This window comes from Protomyctophum parallelum, assembly GCF_964188405.1.
Source record: "Protomyctophum parallelum genome assembly, chromosome: 2".
Taxonomy (NCBI): domain Eukaryota; kingdom Metazoa; phylum Chordata; class Actinopteri; order Myctophiformes; family Myctophidae; genus Protomyctophum; species Protomyctophum parallelum.
In genome coordinates, this window is record NC_139699.1 from 29,836,773 (window position 1) to 29,852,657 (window position 15,885).

Here is a 15,885-nt window from a genome sequence, read left to right on the forward strand (position 1 = left end):
ATAAATGTAGGCCTATTTGCTATTTTATTGTATGTGTTGTGCAGAAGCAGCAAAAATTACCATACAAGCTCACTAGAACTGCACATTTTGCTAATCTTGACATTTTTCATGACATGCCCAGAAACTAGCTTGTGGCTAATTAATAATTACATTTGAGTCATTGGAACACATGTTCATTTTCCATGTCCTGAAGGTTTCCATACGGTAACGTACGTTTTCCACCTGACAGCAACAATAGTTATTTTAGTTAAGTTTAGTTTAAAGTACATAAGAAATACCATACAATGTATGGCATACATGATAGGAAGAAAAGTACATTGTGATTTGGAAGGGGAAAAAAGTAACGAGAAGGAGTTGACCCCCCAAAAAAACAAAATACAAACAAATAAAACATGATTTGATGCTGATTATGTCACAAGGTGATTTTGAATACAGGAAACAAAATCTTCATGACCCCAGGGGGAGTGGTTTTTGATGTCAGACAACAAAATATATACTTTTTAAATCAAGGGAATTGTTTTCTATGCAGAGCTGTCCATGGTGCTGAAGGTGCACTCTCTCACATAATGCAAGTCAGAAGATATGTACAATTACGGACTCAAATTAACTTATGGGCCCTGGGCACAGCCATGTACCATCACCTCTCTGATCAGAACATCCCTCTCTCCACCTTACAACTTATAAAGGTTGACTCTCATCTACCCTTCGAGAACAACATGAAAAACCTCTATAAATCCTCCTTGACCACAAGAACATCTCTGGCCTCTGTCGGACTACTGACCCACTCAGATGCATGACTTTGAATGATTTATTCATTGAATTGATTGAGACATAGCATGTTAATAAACATTAGTATAAACAATATAAGACGTACAGATGCCAGAGTGGTGCAAGAATGCTAAACTCACATTGTTAGGCAGTAGGAGTAGGTATACAGGTAACAAAAACATTACATTACAAATAATGCGTCGTGCCTGTCAGAGACATGCGCAAAGTGAGTTCAGTCAGGAACGCAATTGCTGCCTGCTGTCCATTGGGTCGCCTCAACTCCACGTCCACATCCACTCATCCAATCACACACTCATTCCATTCTCAGACCGTTCTATGATCTAATCTGGAATTTTGCACTGCTCATTCCTGCTTGCTTTGCTATACTATCATGCTGCTGCTGCTCTCACCACTGCCTTGCTCGGACACTGCTGCTCACCCTCCACCATCCCAGCTACCACCTGTTGTTCTGGATCTGCTGTTTATGTATGGAGTACGTAAATACCAGATCCAATTCATTGTCAAACCATATAATATATTGCTCATTTTGTATTCAATAAAACTATATTATATCCATTCATGAGTTGAGAGTTGAGTCCTGACTGAAGTGACAATATATGAATACAAATATACTAGAACAAAAAAAACAAATACATGTCAAGTTAGAAATGACCACAGTTTTGTTTTGCCTTGAGCTATTAGTTTTACTTTGAGATGGCGCTTATAGATATGGCCTGTGTCGCAAGTGCTATAGCCATTCAACATTCACTTCCCTTTAAAGCACATATTGTGCAAATGTGGCTACAGTATATAGGGTTGCTATATGGGTGTATGGTGTGATCACTGTGATGTGACAGTGAAAATGTCATTAGAGAACACTGAGAGAAAGACAAGAAGAGGGAAGACAAAAACAAACACATGCATGTATTGACATGGCATATAACACCACTTCCCAGAGTCAGAGACAATTCCTAACATAACTTTTGATAAATAAACAAACAAACAAATAAATAAAAATTCAATGAAGAAATGTGAACATTTGTTTCTGGGTGACAATTTCCACTACACATAGGACCTCAACCACTTCCTGTTGCACATGCAGGATGTGGGTTATACACCGTTTCTAACAGGAAAAGCAAGATATCACATGTTGTAGGAGGAGGAGGACCTAATAGTAGCATGTGGTTCCACATCCACCATATAGGAAGAGGGTGTTGTTGAGCAGTCAGTCACCATGAGGATCAAAGTCCTAATCGCTCTGCTCCTTTCATTTCAAGGTAAGAGTCTCAAGAGTGTTTTGGGTATGGGATTGGGATATAAATTCAGCACAAAGCCTAGATATGGTTGTAAACAAACAGTGTTGGGGAAGTTACTTTGAAAGCGTAGCTTGTAAAGCTACAAGTAGCTCACCATGGCAGTAGCTTGATCAAGCTACATAGCTACCCCTGGAGAAATGTAGCTTGTAAAGCTACAGCTACATAGGAAAAAGTAGCTCAGCTACTTTTTATTTTTCAGCGTTAAATTGAGAATGTACATGCGGGAGACCCCTCCTCCCCTCTGGGAGACCCCTGCTCCCCTCTGGGAGACCCCTCCCACCCTGCTCCCCTCTGGGAGACCCCTCCTCCCCCTGGTCCCCTCTGGGAGACCCCTCCCACCCTGCTCCCCTCTGGGAGACCCCTCCCACCCTGCTCCCCTCTGGGAGACCCCTCCTCCCCCTGCTCCCCTCTGGGAGACCCCTCCTCACCCTGCTCCCCTCTGGGAGACCCCTCCTCCCACCCTGCTCCCCTCTGGGAGACCCCTCCTACCACCCTGCTCCCCTCTGGGAGACCCCTCCCCACCCTGCTCCCCTCTGGGAGACCCCTCCTACCACCCTGCTCCCCTCTGGGAGACCCCTCCCACCCTGCTCCCCTCTGGGAGACCCCTTCTCCCACCCTGCTCCCCTCTGGGAGACCCCTCCTCACCTTGCTCCCCTCTGGGAGACCCCTCCCCACCCTGCTCCCCTCTGGGAGACCCCTCCCACCCTGCTCCCCTCTGGGAGACCCCTCCTCACCCTGCTCTCCTCTGGGAGACCCCTCCTCACCCTGCTCCCCTCTGGGAGACCCCTCCTCACCCTGCTCTCCTCTGGGAGACCCCTCCTCCCCTCTGGGAGACCCCTGCTCCCCTCTGGGAGACCCGTCCTCCCCTCTGGGAGACCCCTGCTCCCCTCTGGGAGACCCCTGCTCCCCTCTGGGAGACCCCTGCTCCCCTCTGGGAGACCCCCCCACCCTGCTCCCCTCTGGGAGACCCCTCCCCCCTCTGGGAGACCCCTGCTCCCCTCTGGGAGACCCCTCCCACCCTGCTCCCCTCTGGGAGACCCCTCCTCACCCTGATCCCCTCTGGGAGACCCCCCCCTCCCTCCTGCTCCCATCTGGGAGACCCCTCCTCCCTCCTGCTCCCCTCTGGGAGACCCCTCCTCCCCTCTGGGAGACCCCTCCTCCCCTCTGGGAGACCCCTGCTCCCCAAAATTGTAACTTGAGTAGCTAAGATACAAAAAATGACCCAAAAAGTAGCTGAGCTACTTGACGAGGTACACAAATATGAATGTAGTTAAAATACCACAAGCTACAGCAAAATGTAACTAAGCTACGTAGCTCAGCTACATGCAGCTTAATACTCCCCAACACTGTAAACAAATATTGTTGTCATTCATGGTAGCACAAGGCCTACTTCATGAAAGCGACAGCTAGCTGTTTGAGCAACCGTGTTGATTGCTATGCTTATTTATTCTCTGGAAATAATTATAATATCACATCAGATCACATTAAATGTATTTTTGTTGTGTGTATTTTGCTTAGGCATTATGATTTTCTGTTATTGTTCAGGGTGTGGAGGGAGAGGTAAGCCTATAGATATACATCAAATATATATAGGGAGAGTAACATACAGTATATAAATATATATATTTAAGAAAAGAGCATATTAAGAGAAAATACAGTTGTTATAGAAATACATGATGTTTGTAAGAGAAGTGTGTGTGTGTGTGTGTGTGTGTGTGTGTGTGTGTGTGTGTGTGTGTGTGTGTGTGTGTGTGTGTGTGTGTGTGTGTGTGTGTGTGTGTGTGTGTGTGTGTGTGTGTGTGTGTGTGTGTGTGTGTTGACCCTTAAGGCTCTGTTGCCTCCGTAAACAGGTTACCACAGGTGGTCTTATTTTCAAAGCATTCTTCAGTGTGGTAAAACCTCACAATGTCCACTATATAGCAGGATCTCACAGCTGTTGCGAACTGACTATCTTAAAGGACCTATAACATAAAATTCAACTTTTTCAATTTCTTTTGTGTTTTTGGGGCTCCAATGTGTGTTTTCTATCCCCACAAATAACCAATTTTGAACAATCAGGCTTTCATATCATATGGGTGTTTTAATGGAAATTGCTCTCAGAAACAGCTCGACTGATTTTGGTCTCATCGTGATGTCATCAATGTCACCCTACGTATAATTCCTCCTTTTCTTCAGTCTTCAGTTGCAAATTTGCATTTCCACTTTGTTTACAATGTCCACCATTGTTGATTTTCCAAGCTGGAATGGAATGGAAACAAGCCTGGTTTTATCTAGCATGAGTATTATAATGACTCAAATATTAAATAATCTTCATATCAGCACCCTCTCCACCTCAGGACAGTGTGGTACTGCAGCTAAAATTGCTTTCAAAGTCCAGAAAGAATTGACAAGGCCTGGTTATATCAGAGTGGTGATTGAGGCTCAAACCATTAGAAATAACTTTGAGGGACATAGACAATATGATTATTAAATATTAAAAGCAGTTTTAAAATGCATGTTATTTGCGCTTTGAAGTGTCCCTAGGCTATAGTGACTTGCTATTCTAAATGACCTCTTCACTCAAGCTTCTCTGCATGTGAACTCCTATAGGCCGAAGTGTTATGTGTACAATTATGACATATGTTGAGAGGCATAAGCTATCAAAATATACATCACGATGTTAAAACATTAAGAAATATTATTTTGAGTGCACTGTGCCTTTGAGAGAATTACCTGCTTGTAATCATGCAGCTTATAATTAAATAAATAAAACATATTAGGTCACCCTAGCCCTGGAACATGACTCTCGTATTCATACGAGAGTCATGACGTAACTTCACCCTGGTTTTTGCGAACGCTACATTTACAAATAATTAAAATATATAAACATTCACATTTCAAATATAAAGTACTCACAAAGTGTCCCACGGGTGTTAGTTAGTAGCAGCGCCAGCGATTAGAATTTCTGCATCCCGCGTTGTTTAATAAAAAGCATTTTTATCCGAGGTGTTATTTTGCCATTGGCTTTCAACTACGCGCCCCTATCGGTCGGGAGGAGGGTGGCACTCGGTGTGTTCGATATAGGTAGGCTGACCGCCCTGCCAATACAGACTAATAGGCGAGTGCGCTCCCGGTGTGCAACTGTGGATTTCCCAAACGAACCCCGTTTGAAAAAAGTAGCCGGGGAGCTCGGACAAAAATGCTTTTTATTAAACAACGCGGGACGCAGCAATTCTAATCGCTGGCGCTGCTACTAACTAACACCCGTGGGACACTTTGTGAGTACTTTATATTTGAAATCTGAATGTTTATATATACGGAAATCTTGTAAATGCAGCGAGCGCAAAAAACAGGGCAAAGTTACTGCATGACTGTCATGATAATCATCATGGCAGTCATGTTCCAGGGCTAAGGTCACCCCTATCATGAACATAACATCCAGTCATACCTCCCACAGTTTCCTCAAGCCCTGCACAATCTGAGCACACCTTGTTATTTGTATACCTGCACCAATGTCACCTACAGTAGTCAAATTCCTGTACAAAATGTGTACTTATAAAGGGCTTCTAATGCTGAATCAAATGAATTTGTCTGAAATCAGTTGCAGATGCGAGGACAAGGAAAAGCATACGGAGGAATGTGGCCGAGGGTAACATTGCAGTGCTTGAGTGCCCTTTCCAAGCACACCCTGATACTGAACTGATCTGGACTTATCCCACTGTCCAGGATGGGATGGATCAGCCGTTGACCTACGGGCGGTACCTGATAGTTCTGAATGCTTCACCTTCTCAACAAGGGAACTACTCATGTTCTCTGGGGTAATGCTGCCATATACTTCTGTGTCTGACTGTACATTTAATTAATATATGCAATCTCAACGTTATATTATGTAAGGGCTATAACATATTTGTGTCACGGTGTTGGACCGAAATGCAGAACCACACAGGAAGGCAGGCAGATGAAGTTTAAATGACGATTTATTTACCAATATACCAACACAGGACATACATGGGCTGGACACACCATAACATAAACTATATATTCAAGCAGGGAACACAAGGAACTGAGGGTATAAGTAGATACAGGGAAAACAATACACAGGTGAACAGAACTAACAATCAACACTGGGATAGGCTGGGAGACTAACAGGACACAGGTGGAGAAAACTAGATAACACAGGGAGGTGAGACAACACAGGAAACAGTAACTAGGGAAAACAGGAAACACTAAGACATCACTACAAAATACAAGTATACAACAGACATATCATGACAATTTGTATATTAAAGTTATGGCAGATTTAGATTAGTCTGAGTTTACATTCTCACACGGTGCATATTGCATAGCAGCACCACAGCAGCCTTAGCCAAGTAAAATCCTCAGTGTTGATTTAACACTAAAATGTTTTAAAAGAGCAGTGGGATCTTCATTAAGGCCTTGTCTTTCTTTATCACAGGAATGACACGATCCATACCTGGCGTTTGAAGGTGTGCTCAGATCCGTTACAGACTCGTCATTGTCTTGAGGAAACCCATTACCTTCAAACATGTAATCCGCCATCCTGCAAATTGCAATGCCCAGATGATTTAAATATCCCTGGACTAAGCAAAAACATTAACATTACTTGGCACAAGGTATTGCGTATGTATGAAGCTTCAGTGAAAGAAATATTACATCATGCCATACACAAATCACTGCATTTTATTTTATTTCATTAATATTTGTTTTATTTTGTTTTTGTAGGACAATAAGTTGCTGCCAGATTCATTACAGTTTTACAGCTTCAGTGAAATGGAAGAGAAGGACCGTGTTTTTTTCACTTGCACCACCTCTTACCTGTATGATGGTCAGCTGTACAAGAGGAGACATATATTTAATGTCACTGTCGACAATTGCAGTGAGATTTACATTTATTTAGATTTATTTTCTTTCTTTCTTTTTATTATGAAATTGTACATACTGTATATTATATTTATATTATACATGTTCTAGCCAGTAAAAAAAAGAAACATTGTTCCCTCTTTATGTTGCACAGAAAAGCCAGATCAACTTCCAACTATTACCTCACCTACAGCAGGACAGGTATTTGAGGTAGATGTTGGTAAGCCTCAGCATGTCCATTTAAAGGTTTTTGGTTGCATGTTGCAAGATTACTGCTTGTGCTTAAATACCGTAGTATGACATGTGGAAACTGCTTTCTCTTCTAGACTCAAGGCTGGTGATTGATTGCAAAGCTGACCTGTATAGTGAGTATGATGAGGTAGACTGGATAAAGGGAGACTCATATGTGGATGAATCTGATGACACCACGCTAACGGTGTCCTCCAACTCTACAAGGTAAGCTCCTCACACGCACGCACGCATGCATGCACACACGCACGCACACGCACACGCACGCACGCACACGCACACACAGTGTGTGTGCGTGCGTGCGTGTGTGCGTGTGTGTGTGTCACACTCACACACACACACGCACACACACAGACACACACTCACACACACACACACACACACACACACACACTAACCAATGGCAAATTAAAATTCTCCTCTCCTCTCTTCTCCAGAGAGACAGATTGTGGAACGCTAAAAATAAAATCGACAAAATCTCTAACCTTCGTGAAAGTGTCAGAGGAGCACCTGTCAAACCCTTACTACAGCTGTATATTGACATCAACCGCTGACATGACCGCTGATAAGACCGCTGACAGGTACAATGTCACCATCAGACTGACCAGAAGGGGTATGTCAACCTTGAGAGTTTCTACAGTACCTGTACTTATACAGACAATTATTAACGCAAAACTAAATAATTGCTTTTCATGGTGTGGCTCTATAGGAAGTGAGCCGTCTACAAATGGGTCTGTCTGTGTGTCTGTGCTGGGTTAATCTCACAAACTGCTTTCACATTTGTCCATGATGGACGTGACAGACTAGCCACATGAAGTCTGAGCTCCACATCAGACCCTGTATTGTTTTCATGCACCCAGTCCATGAATGTTTACGCCTACTTTACAAAGATATCTACAAAAGTAGAAGATCCACAAGCTTGAAACGCGACATACGAGGTTTCCACCCGACAGAGATGAAATATTTGCTGTGTCCTCTTCTTTCACAACATCCACACTCCACAGATACAACTAACATGAATGGTGAGAGGACTGTGTTGTTTTGAATTCTAATTTATGAAATACGTATCCATTATCTCCCACAGCTCGGTCTCGCATCTTGTTTGTGGTCCAAGTCGTCGTACCAATCATCGTAGTAATTGGTGTGGCGTCAACAGTCCTTTACGTGAAGCTGAGAGTTGACATCACTCTGTTTCTGCGGGACACAGTCGTCGGTTGCCATAGAAACGCCTCAGGTGGGAATTCTGTCTTTGTGTGATTATTTGCTCACTTTACTTATATGTAGATCAACGTCTGGTCACACCTAGAGTGGGTCTCTAAATGGACGCTTATGGGTCTGTAACTCTGACAGTGTGCAAATGGGGGAAAAAATAAAATATTGACTGAGTGTATAGGGTGTATTAGGGGGTGAACACCTGTACTCAGACAGCCTACATTTTTAAATGGAACCTTTGGTTCCGTTCATTTGGACCCCTTGGTGGTCGCTGGACCATGAGAATCCGTGTGCTAAGTCACTGGTTCTCAACCTGTGGGTGGGTCCCACATGAGTTTTGATTTGTTTTTTACTGCATCAAAAATAATCAACATACTATACTATAAAAAAACATTGGCCAACATTGGTCAAATAATATAAGAAAGAGGCTAAATTTTGAATGACCTTTTTATTTTTATGGTATTCAGCAATGGGTAGAACGCTCCCAAAAAAACTAGTCTCTGTGACACATCTAGGGGCCGCAATCTGCATTCAAAGATTTGCCTGTCTGCTTCCTGATTGGTTAGTCATTGCGACAGGAGTTTTTTCCCCCTAGATGTGTCACAGAGACTATACATTTTATTTGGGAGTGTTCTACCCATTGCTGGCTGACTGAATACCAAAGAAAATAAAAATAAAAAGGTCATAAAACTTTTGACATATTATTGCTTATATTATTAATTATTATATTGCTTTAATGTTTGTTTTTAGTTCAATGTTTGTTTTAAAAACGCCAAATTAATGTTTGTTTAACACAAACATTAAATGCCATTAACAATAAAGAGAATTTAATGTTTGTTTTGACACCCTTTGTTTTACATCATCATTACATCACCTAATCATAGCAACATGAGTTAGACTTTCATATATTAGCGCCCCTCACTTCACACAGGTGTGATTTTTGGATTTTCAGATGGAAAGATATACGATGCATATATGATATGTTACAAGAACGACACAGACATTGGATTCAGTGAGGAGGACAAGAGATGGCTAGAGAAGGTTTTGGAAGAAGAGTTTGGCTACAACCTCTGTCTCTACGACCGTGATGTCCTACCAGGGGAAGGTATGTAGGCTATCCTGCTGCTCATAAAATTGAAGAAGTTAACCACATGAACCCTAGCTCAGATCTAAAACCTCAGAACATGCTTTTTTGTGAGCTTGTAGATTTTTGCAGACAAGATCTGGTGTAGAGGGTTAAAAAAAAAGGTATAGAGCCCCGGGGGACCAACTAAGTTTATAGGGTTTAAGTGAACATCACTCTTTGAGGATTTAAAAAGGTAACATAACAAAGTCACCCCTTCAAACTGTTTCTTGCAGCTGTGGCAGAGTCTGTGTTGAACTGCATAGAACAGAGCCGCAGGGTGGTTCTGATTCCCACATATCCAGATCCAGGTTCAGATTCTGGCTTACTGAGTGCTATCCATGCAGCCCTAGTGGAGCGGCAGACACGCTTGGTACTGATCCAGACAAAGGCCACAGCGGCTCTGGGGTTGAGCGACCCTCACCCCCAGAGCTCTCTTCCAGAAGGCTTACGACTACTTGCCAACGTTAGGCCCGCTGTCATCTGGAGAGGCACCGGCTCTCAAAGCCTCTCCTCTTCTTTCTGGAAACATCTACGCTATCATCTACCTGCTCCACTGCAACTAAGATATATGGTTGGCCAGCCGCACTGTCAGGGGGGGTCAGAGGGTACCCATGCATATGACAACACCATGTGTATGTATTTGCCTGTACATAATAAATAAATGTATTGTTATCATTTATATGGTTGAAACACTTAGTCAGTCTGTTGTGCAGAACACACATACACTGCTAATGTAGTTGAAATGCAATCTGACCAATAGCAGTCATAATGCCTCACCAAAAAGAAAAGGAGCAAGCATGCAGTCAATGGCCAAATGTCTGGCCAAACAAAAAGGTGCGAGAAAAACATTGTTTTGCAGGACAGATACAGTTTTTATTCTTTTTTGAGGGTGTCAAATCTCTTGTACTTTGCGTGTACTGTATATAGTACTGTATATGTATACCACAGTTGCTCATGTTCTGTACCCTTTCTCTTATTGTTTTTTATGGCGTATTTTTATTTGATTTGTATTTATTTATTTTGTGTCTGGGTTTATTTTGTGTCTTCAGTCGTGCTCTTGCACCACAAATGCAAGCCTGGGCAATCCTGGGCACCGCCAACTCAGCGTATGAGTACCACGGCTTGGGTGCGGCAAGTCGTGCGGGAAGTATTGGGAGCTGATGGTAGGTGTGGCGCTCCAACTCAGCATCAATACCCCAGGGGTCTAGCGCATTGTAACGGGGACAGACGTTGCATTCCAATGCCAATAGCACAAACTTTGGCATGCTATAGTCCTACATACTTACACCTAGAAACCCCATTCAAACCTATTTAGGTTCATCTTACGGTGGACATGTTTGCCTGAAAAGGAATCTTTGAAATGTTTCATAGTTTTAGAAATATAGTGCTTTTAAATTTGAGAAATTCAGACTGGGGGTCAATGGCAGATTTTGGCAAGTAAAGATTTGAGTGGGGTTTGAACCCACAACCTCCAGATCATGCAGCCAGTGTGCCAAGTCACTGATCTACTTGCTACCTGCCACAATGCAGTCTGCTGTTCCCTTTGAGTAACAACATTGATACAAAAATAAAATACAAAAAATAAAATAACACGAGATTTGTCTATTGTTTCTTTTGCTGTTGTTTATCTCTAGAGGTTTGAATGTTTATGAACCACAATGTAAACAAGTCTCTGGCTCTTCTGTCATTATCTATTCGGCATTTTGAGAACAGCATGCACTGTGGCTCACTGGGTACAGCCTGCCTGGGAATCAGGAGGCTGCAGGTTCAAGTCCTGGCTCTGTCCCAAAATCATGAAAATATGACATATACTATAGTGTCCCAAAATCATGAAAATATCACATACTAAAGTATGCCGTCCGAAACCATGGAATATAGTATGTAGTTTTTCATAATTCAATAATCTTTTTTTCAAATCCTCCAAAATCACGAAAAACGACATGCTATAGTATGCCGTCCGAAACCATGAACTATAGTATGTCGTATGCCACCCGAAACCAAATATGAGAAATGTATAACTTTGGCATGCTACTAGTCCTACGTACTTACACCTATTTAGGTTCATCTTACGGTGGAGATAAACTGTGCCCAAGATAAACTTGGTTTAGGACACGCACACGCTTGGTTATCTTGTACACTGTGCCCAAGATAAACTTGGGCACAGTGTACAAGATAACCAAGCGTCTCTGCGGCAAATGTACAAACCAATCTGCCCATGTTATGGACAAGAATGGCAACATCTGTACAACAGAGTGTGAGCAAGCAGCCCGATGGGTTCAACACTTCCAGGAAGTACTCAACCTCCCTGAGCCAGAACAACCAGCCAACATCACAACAACATACAATATCCTGGACATCGACATCAATCCCCCTGACTCTGCTGAGATTCAAACCGCCATACAGACCCTGAAGAGTGGCAAAGCATGTGGCATTGATACCATCCATGCCGAGATGCTGAAGGCCGACATTGTTACATCAACACGAGTGCTGACGGAACTCTTCCAAAACATTTGGAATAGTGACACCATCCCTGAAGACTGGTCCAAAGGTCTTATTGTCAAAATCCCAAAGAAAGGCAATCTCAAGAACTGCGACAACTGGCGTGGAATCACACTTCTATCCATTCCAAGCAAAGTGTTCTGCAGAGTCCTTCTCAACAGGATGGAGACAGCCAGCCATTGACACCAGGCTTAGACAGGAGCAAGCAGTCTTCAGGAAGGGAAGAGGATGTACAGACCAGATCTTTGCACTGCGAAACATAATAGAGCAGTGCCTAGAATGGAACACACCCCTCTATATCAATTTCGTGGACTTCAGGAAGGCTTTCGATAGTGTCCACTGAAACACCCTCTGGAAGATACTGCACTCCTATGGGATACCACCAAAGATCATATCCATCATCAAAACATTCTATGAACATTTTGAGTGTAGTATCATCATGGGAAATAACCTCTCTGAGACGTTTCCCGTGCAGTCCGGAGTGAGACAGGGGTGCATCATCTCTCCTATCCTCTTCTTTGTCGCCATTGACTGGATCACCACCAACACCACAGCTGACAGACCGAGAGGCATCCAGTGGACCCTATTCTCCCAGTTGGAAGACCTTGACTTCGCTGATGATCTTGCTCTCCTATCCACAAACCACAACAACATGCAGACTAAAACTGACAGGCTTAACACCTTCGCCAGACAGGTCGGACTCGGTATTAACACCTCAAAAACACAAGTGCTGTGTGTGAACTCCACCCCCACACAATCCATCCTTGTCGATGAAAATGTACTGAGAATGCATGTACTGAGAATGGAGCAGGACTGCATCACAAAGGTGGCTTTGAGATGGACACCACCAGGAAAGAGAAAACCTGGGAGGCCCAAGACCACCTGGCGCAGAACTGTGACGCAGGAGCTGGAACAGATGAACCTGTCCTGGGGAGAGGCGCACCATGCTGCCAGGGATGGGATGCAATGGAGAGTGCTTATGTCCCATTGGGGATGAAGAGGAGTAAGTAAGTACGGTGGAGACGTTTGCCTGAAAAGGAATCTTTGAAATGTTTCATAGTTTTAGAAATATAGTGCTTTCAAATTTGAGAAATTTATAATGGCATGCAGATAGTGGCACATAAAAAAATCACTTTCACCTAGAAACTCCATTCACACTTTGTAAAATTCAGCTTACTGTGGAGACACATGCTGGAACTTTTTACTTTGAAATGTTTTGTAGTTTCTGAGTTATTTAACTTAAACGCCCAATGCATTCTCAATGGCAATAGCACAAACTTTGGCATGCTACTAGTCCTACATACTTACACCTAGAAACCCCATTCAAACCGATTTAATAATAATAATAATAATAATAAACTTTATTTGTATAGCACCTTTCATACATAAATGCAGTTCAAAGTGCTTCACAGGGCAGGACACAAAAATAAAAATATAATACAATAAAACACAAGTAGTTAAAATGATAGAACAAAATTGAATATAAGAACATAAAATAAATAAAAACAAATAAAACTCAACTAAAAGCAAGAGTGAAGAGGTGAGTCTTGAGTTGAGATTTAAAAATGTCTACAGAGGGTGCGTGTCTGAGCTCGAATGGAAGTTTATTCCAGGCTGTTGGGCCGTAGAAACAAAAAGCTGCCTCACCATACTTTTTTGTGCACATTCTTTTAGGCACTTCAAGTAGGCCAGCATTGGAGGACCTGAGGGGGCGGTTAGGGACATATCTAGGTAGGCAGTCACGGAGGTACGTCGGTGCGAGACCATTGAGAGCTTTATAGACAAGTAAAATAATTTTAAAATCAATCCTAAAAACAACCGGAAGCCAGTGCAGTGATGCCAAAACTGGGGTAATATGTTCTCTCATCTTAGTTCTAGTTAAAACTCTAGCTGCTGCATTTTGGACAAGTTGTAATCTGTCAGTCGTTTTCTTAGGTTCATCTTACGGTGGACATGTGTGCCTGAAAAGGAATCTTTGAAATGTTTCAAAGTTTTAGAAATATAGTGCTTTCAAATTTGAGAAATTTACAATAGGGCTCAATGGCAGATACATGCACGTCAAAAAAGCACTTTCACCTAGAAACTCCATTCACACTTTTTATAAGCTTACTGTGGAGACACATGTTGGAACTTCTTTCTTTGAAATGTTTTGTAGTTTCTGAGTTATTTAACTTAAACGCCCAATGCATTCTCAATGGCAATAGCACAAACTTTGGCATGCTACTAGTCCTACATACTTACACCTAGAAACCCCATTCAAACCTATTTAGGTTCATCATACGGTGGACATGTTTGCCTGAAAAGGAATCTTTGAAATGTTTCATAGTTTTCCAGTCTGAAACCATGGACTATAGTATGTAGTTTTTTCATGATTTTCATCTTTTTTTTCAAATCCTCCAAAATCACGAAAAACGACATGCTATAGTATGCCGTCCGAAACCAAATACGAGAAATGTATAACTTTGGCATGCTACCAGTCCTACATATACTTACACCTAGAAACCCCATTCAAACCTATTTAGGTTAATCTTACGGTAACGTACGTTTTCCACCTGACAGCAACAATAGTTATTTTTGTGTAGTTTAGTTAATTATAACAAATACAATACATGATAGGAAGAAAAGATACAGGTACAGTATATTGTGATCAGGAAGGGGAAAAAAGTAACGAGCAGGAGTTAACCCCCCTTTAAGAAAAAAGATTTGATGCTGAGTATGTCACGTAATTTCGAATACAGGAAACAAAATCTTCATGATCTGGTCAGGATGCCTCTCGGGCGCCTCCCTAGGGAGGTCCTTGACGCACGTCCCACTGGGAGGAGACCCCGGGGCAGACCAAGGCGCAGTTGAAGGAAATACATCGACTCACTGGCCTTGGAACGTCTCGGAATCCCCCAGGAGGAAGTCACTATTGTTGCTCTGGAGAGGGAAGTCTGGAGCACTCTGGTGGAGCTGTTGCCCCCGCGACCCGACTACGGATAAGCGGTTGAAGATGGATGGATGGATGGAAAATCTTCATGACCCAGGGGGGTGTGGTTTTTGATGTCAGACAACAAAATATATTGTTTTATATGCAGAGCTGTCCATGGTGCTGAAGTTGCACATAATGAAAGTCAGAAGATATAGCATTACGGACTCAAATTAACTGGGCACAGACATGTAACAGTCCCCTCCCCCAGACACACTGACTTGACTCTTGAATCCAACACAAAATTCACCAGATCCTCAACAGGAAGCTCAGCGGCATTGTAGTTAGGGCTCCCTGAGACTGAGAGGTCAGGGGTTAAATTCCCTGTCCTGGGTCTTTACCAAAGACTATAACAATGGGATCCAATGTCTCCCTGTTGGTATGATGTGAGGGTGAAAATGTCCTAGAGAACACTGAGAGAAAGACAAGAAAGGAAAGTAAAAAACAAACATGTATGCATTGGCATGGCATATAACACCACTTCCCAGAGTCAGAGACAATTAAGTCCTTCCTATCATAACTTTTAAAATAAAGAAATGTTAACATTTGTCCCTGGGTGACAATTTCCACTAAACATGGGACCTCGACCACTTACTGTATGTGCTTGTTGCACATGCAGGATGTGGGTTGTACACCATTTCTAACGTAACAGGAAAAGCAAGTCATTGGAGGTGTCTTGAAAACAGTTCCATGTGAGGTGTGAACCAATAATATAGTAAAAGAGGACCATCATGTTATGCTGTGTGGAAAGGAACCAAGCTGTACAGCCAGATCTTAACACTGTGATAATCTACACGCCAGCAACAATAAGCAGATATTAAAGTAAAGGGATGGGACAAGGGAGTCAAACTGGATGCATTCTGATCTTTGCAATCATTGCCATAATT

General features: G+C 42.6%; 1 protein-coding gene across 1 annotated transcript; it reads left to right on the forward strand.

Moving 5' to 3' along the window:
* The first annotated feature begins 1,954 nt into the window (after positions 1 to 1,954).
* LOC310853598 (interleukin-18 receptor 1-like) lies at positions 1,955 to 10,506 on the forward strand. Its single transcript, XM_083757989.1, has 10 exons — positions 1,955 to 2,045; positions 5,665 to 5,881; positions 6,520 to 6,697; positions 6,807 to 6,960; positions 7,099 to 7,164; positions 7,271 to 7,400; positions 7,631 to 7,806; positions 8,278 to 8,427; positions 9,337 to 9,510; positions 9,765 to 10,506. Exons 1-10 carry the CDS (start codon positions 2,003 to 2,005, stop codon positions 10,190 to 10,192), a joined length of 1,716 nt encoding a protein of 571 aa, XP_083614115.1. The 5' UTR covers positions 1,955 to 2,002; the 3' UTR covers positions 10,193 to 10,506.
* Positions 10,507 to 15,885: the final 5,379 nt, after the last annotated feature.

Excerpts from the sequence above, each read along its gene's own strand:
- LOC310853598 (XM_083757989.1), top strand. The coding sequence starts at position 2,003 with ATGAGGATCAAAGTCCTAATCGCTCTGCTCCTTTCATTTCAAG. Across the intron at positions 6,698-6,806 it reads TTAACATTACTTGGCACAAG|GACAATAAGTTGCTGCCAGA; the intron begins GTATTGCGTATG and ends TTGTTTTTGTAG. Across the intron at positions 6,961-7,098 it reads TGTCACTGTCGACAATTGCA|AAAAGCCAGATCAACTTCCA; the intron begins GTGAGATTTACA and ends TATGTTGCACAG.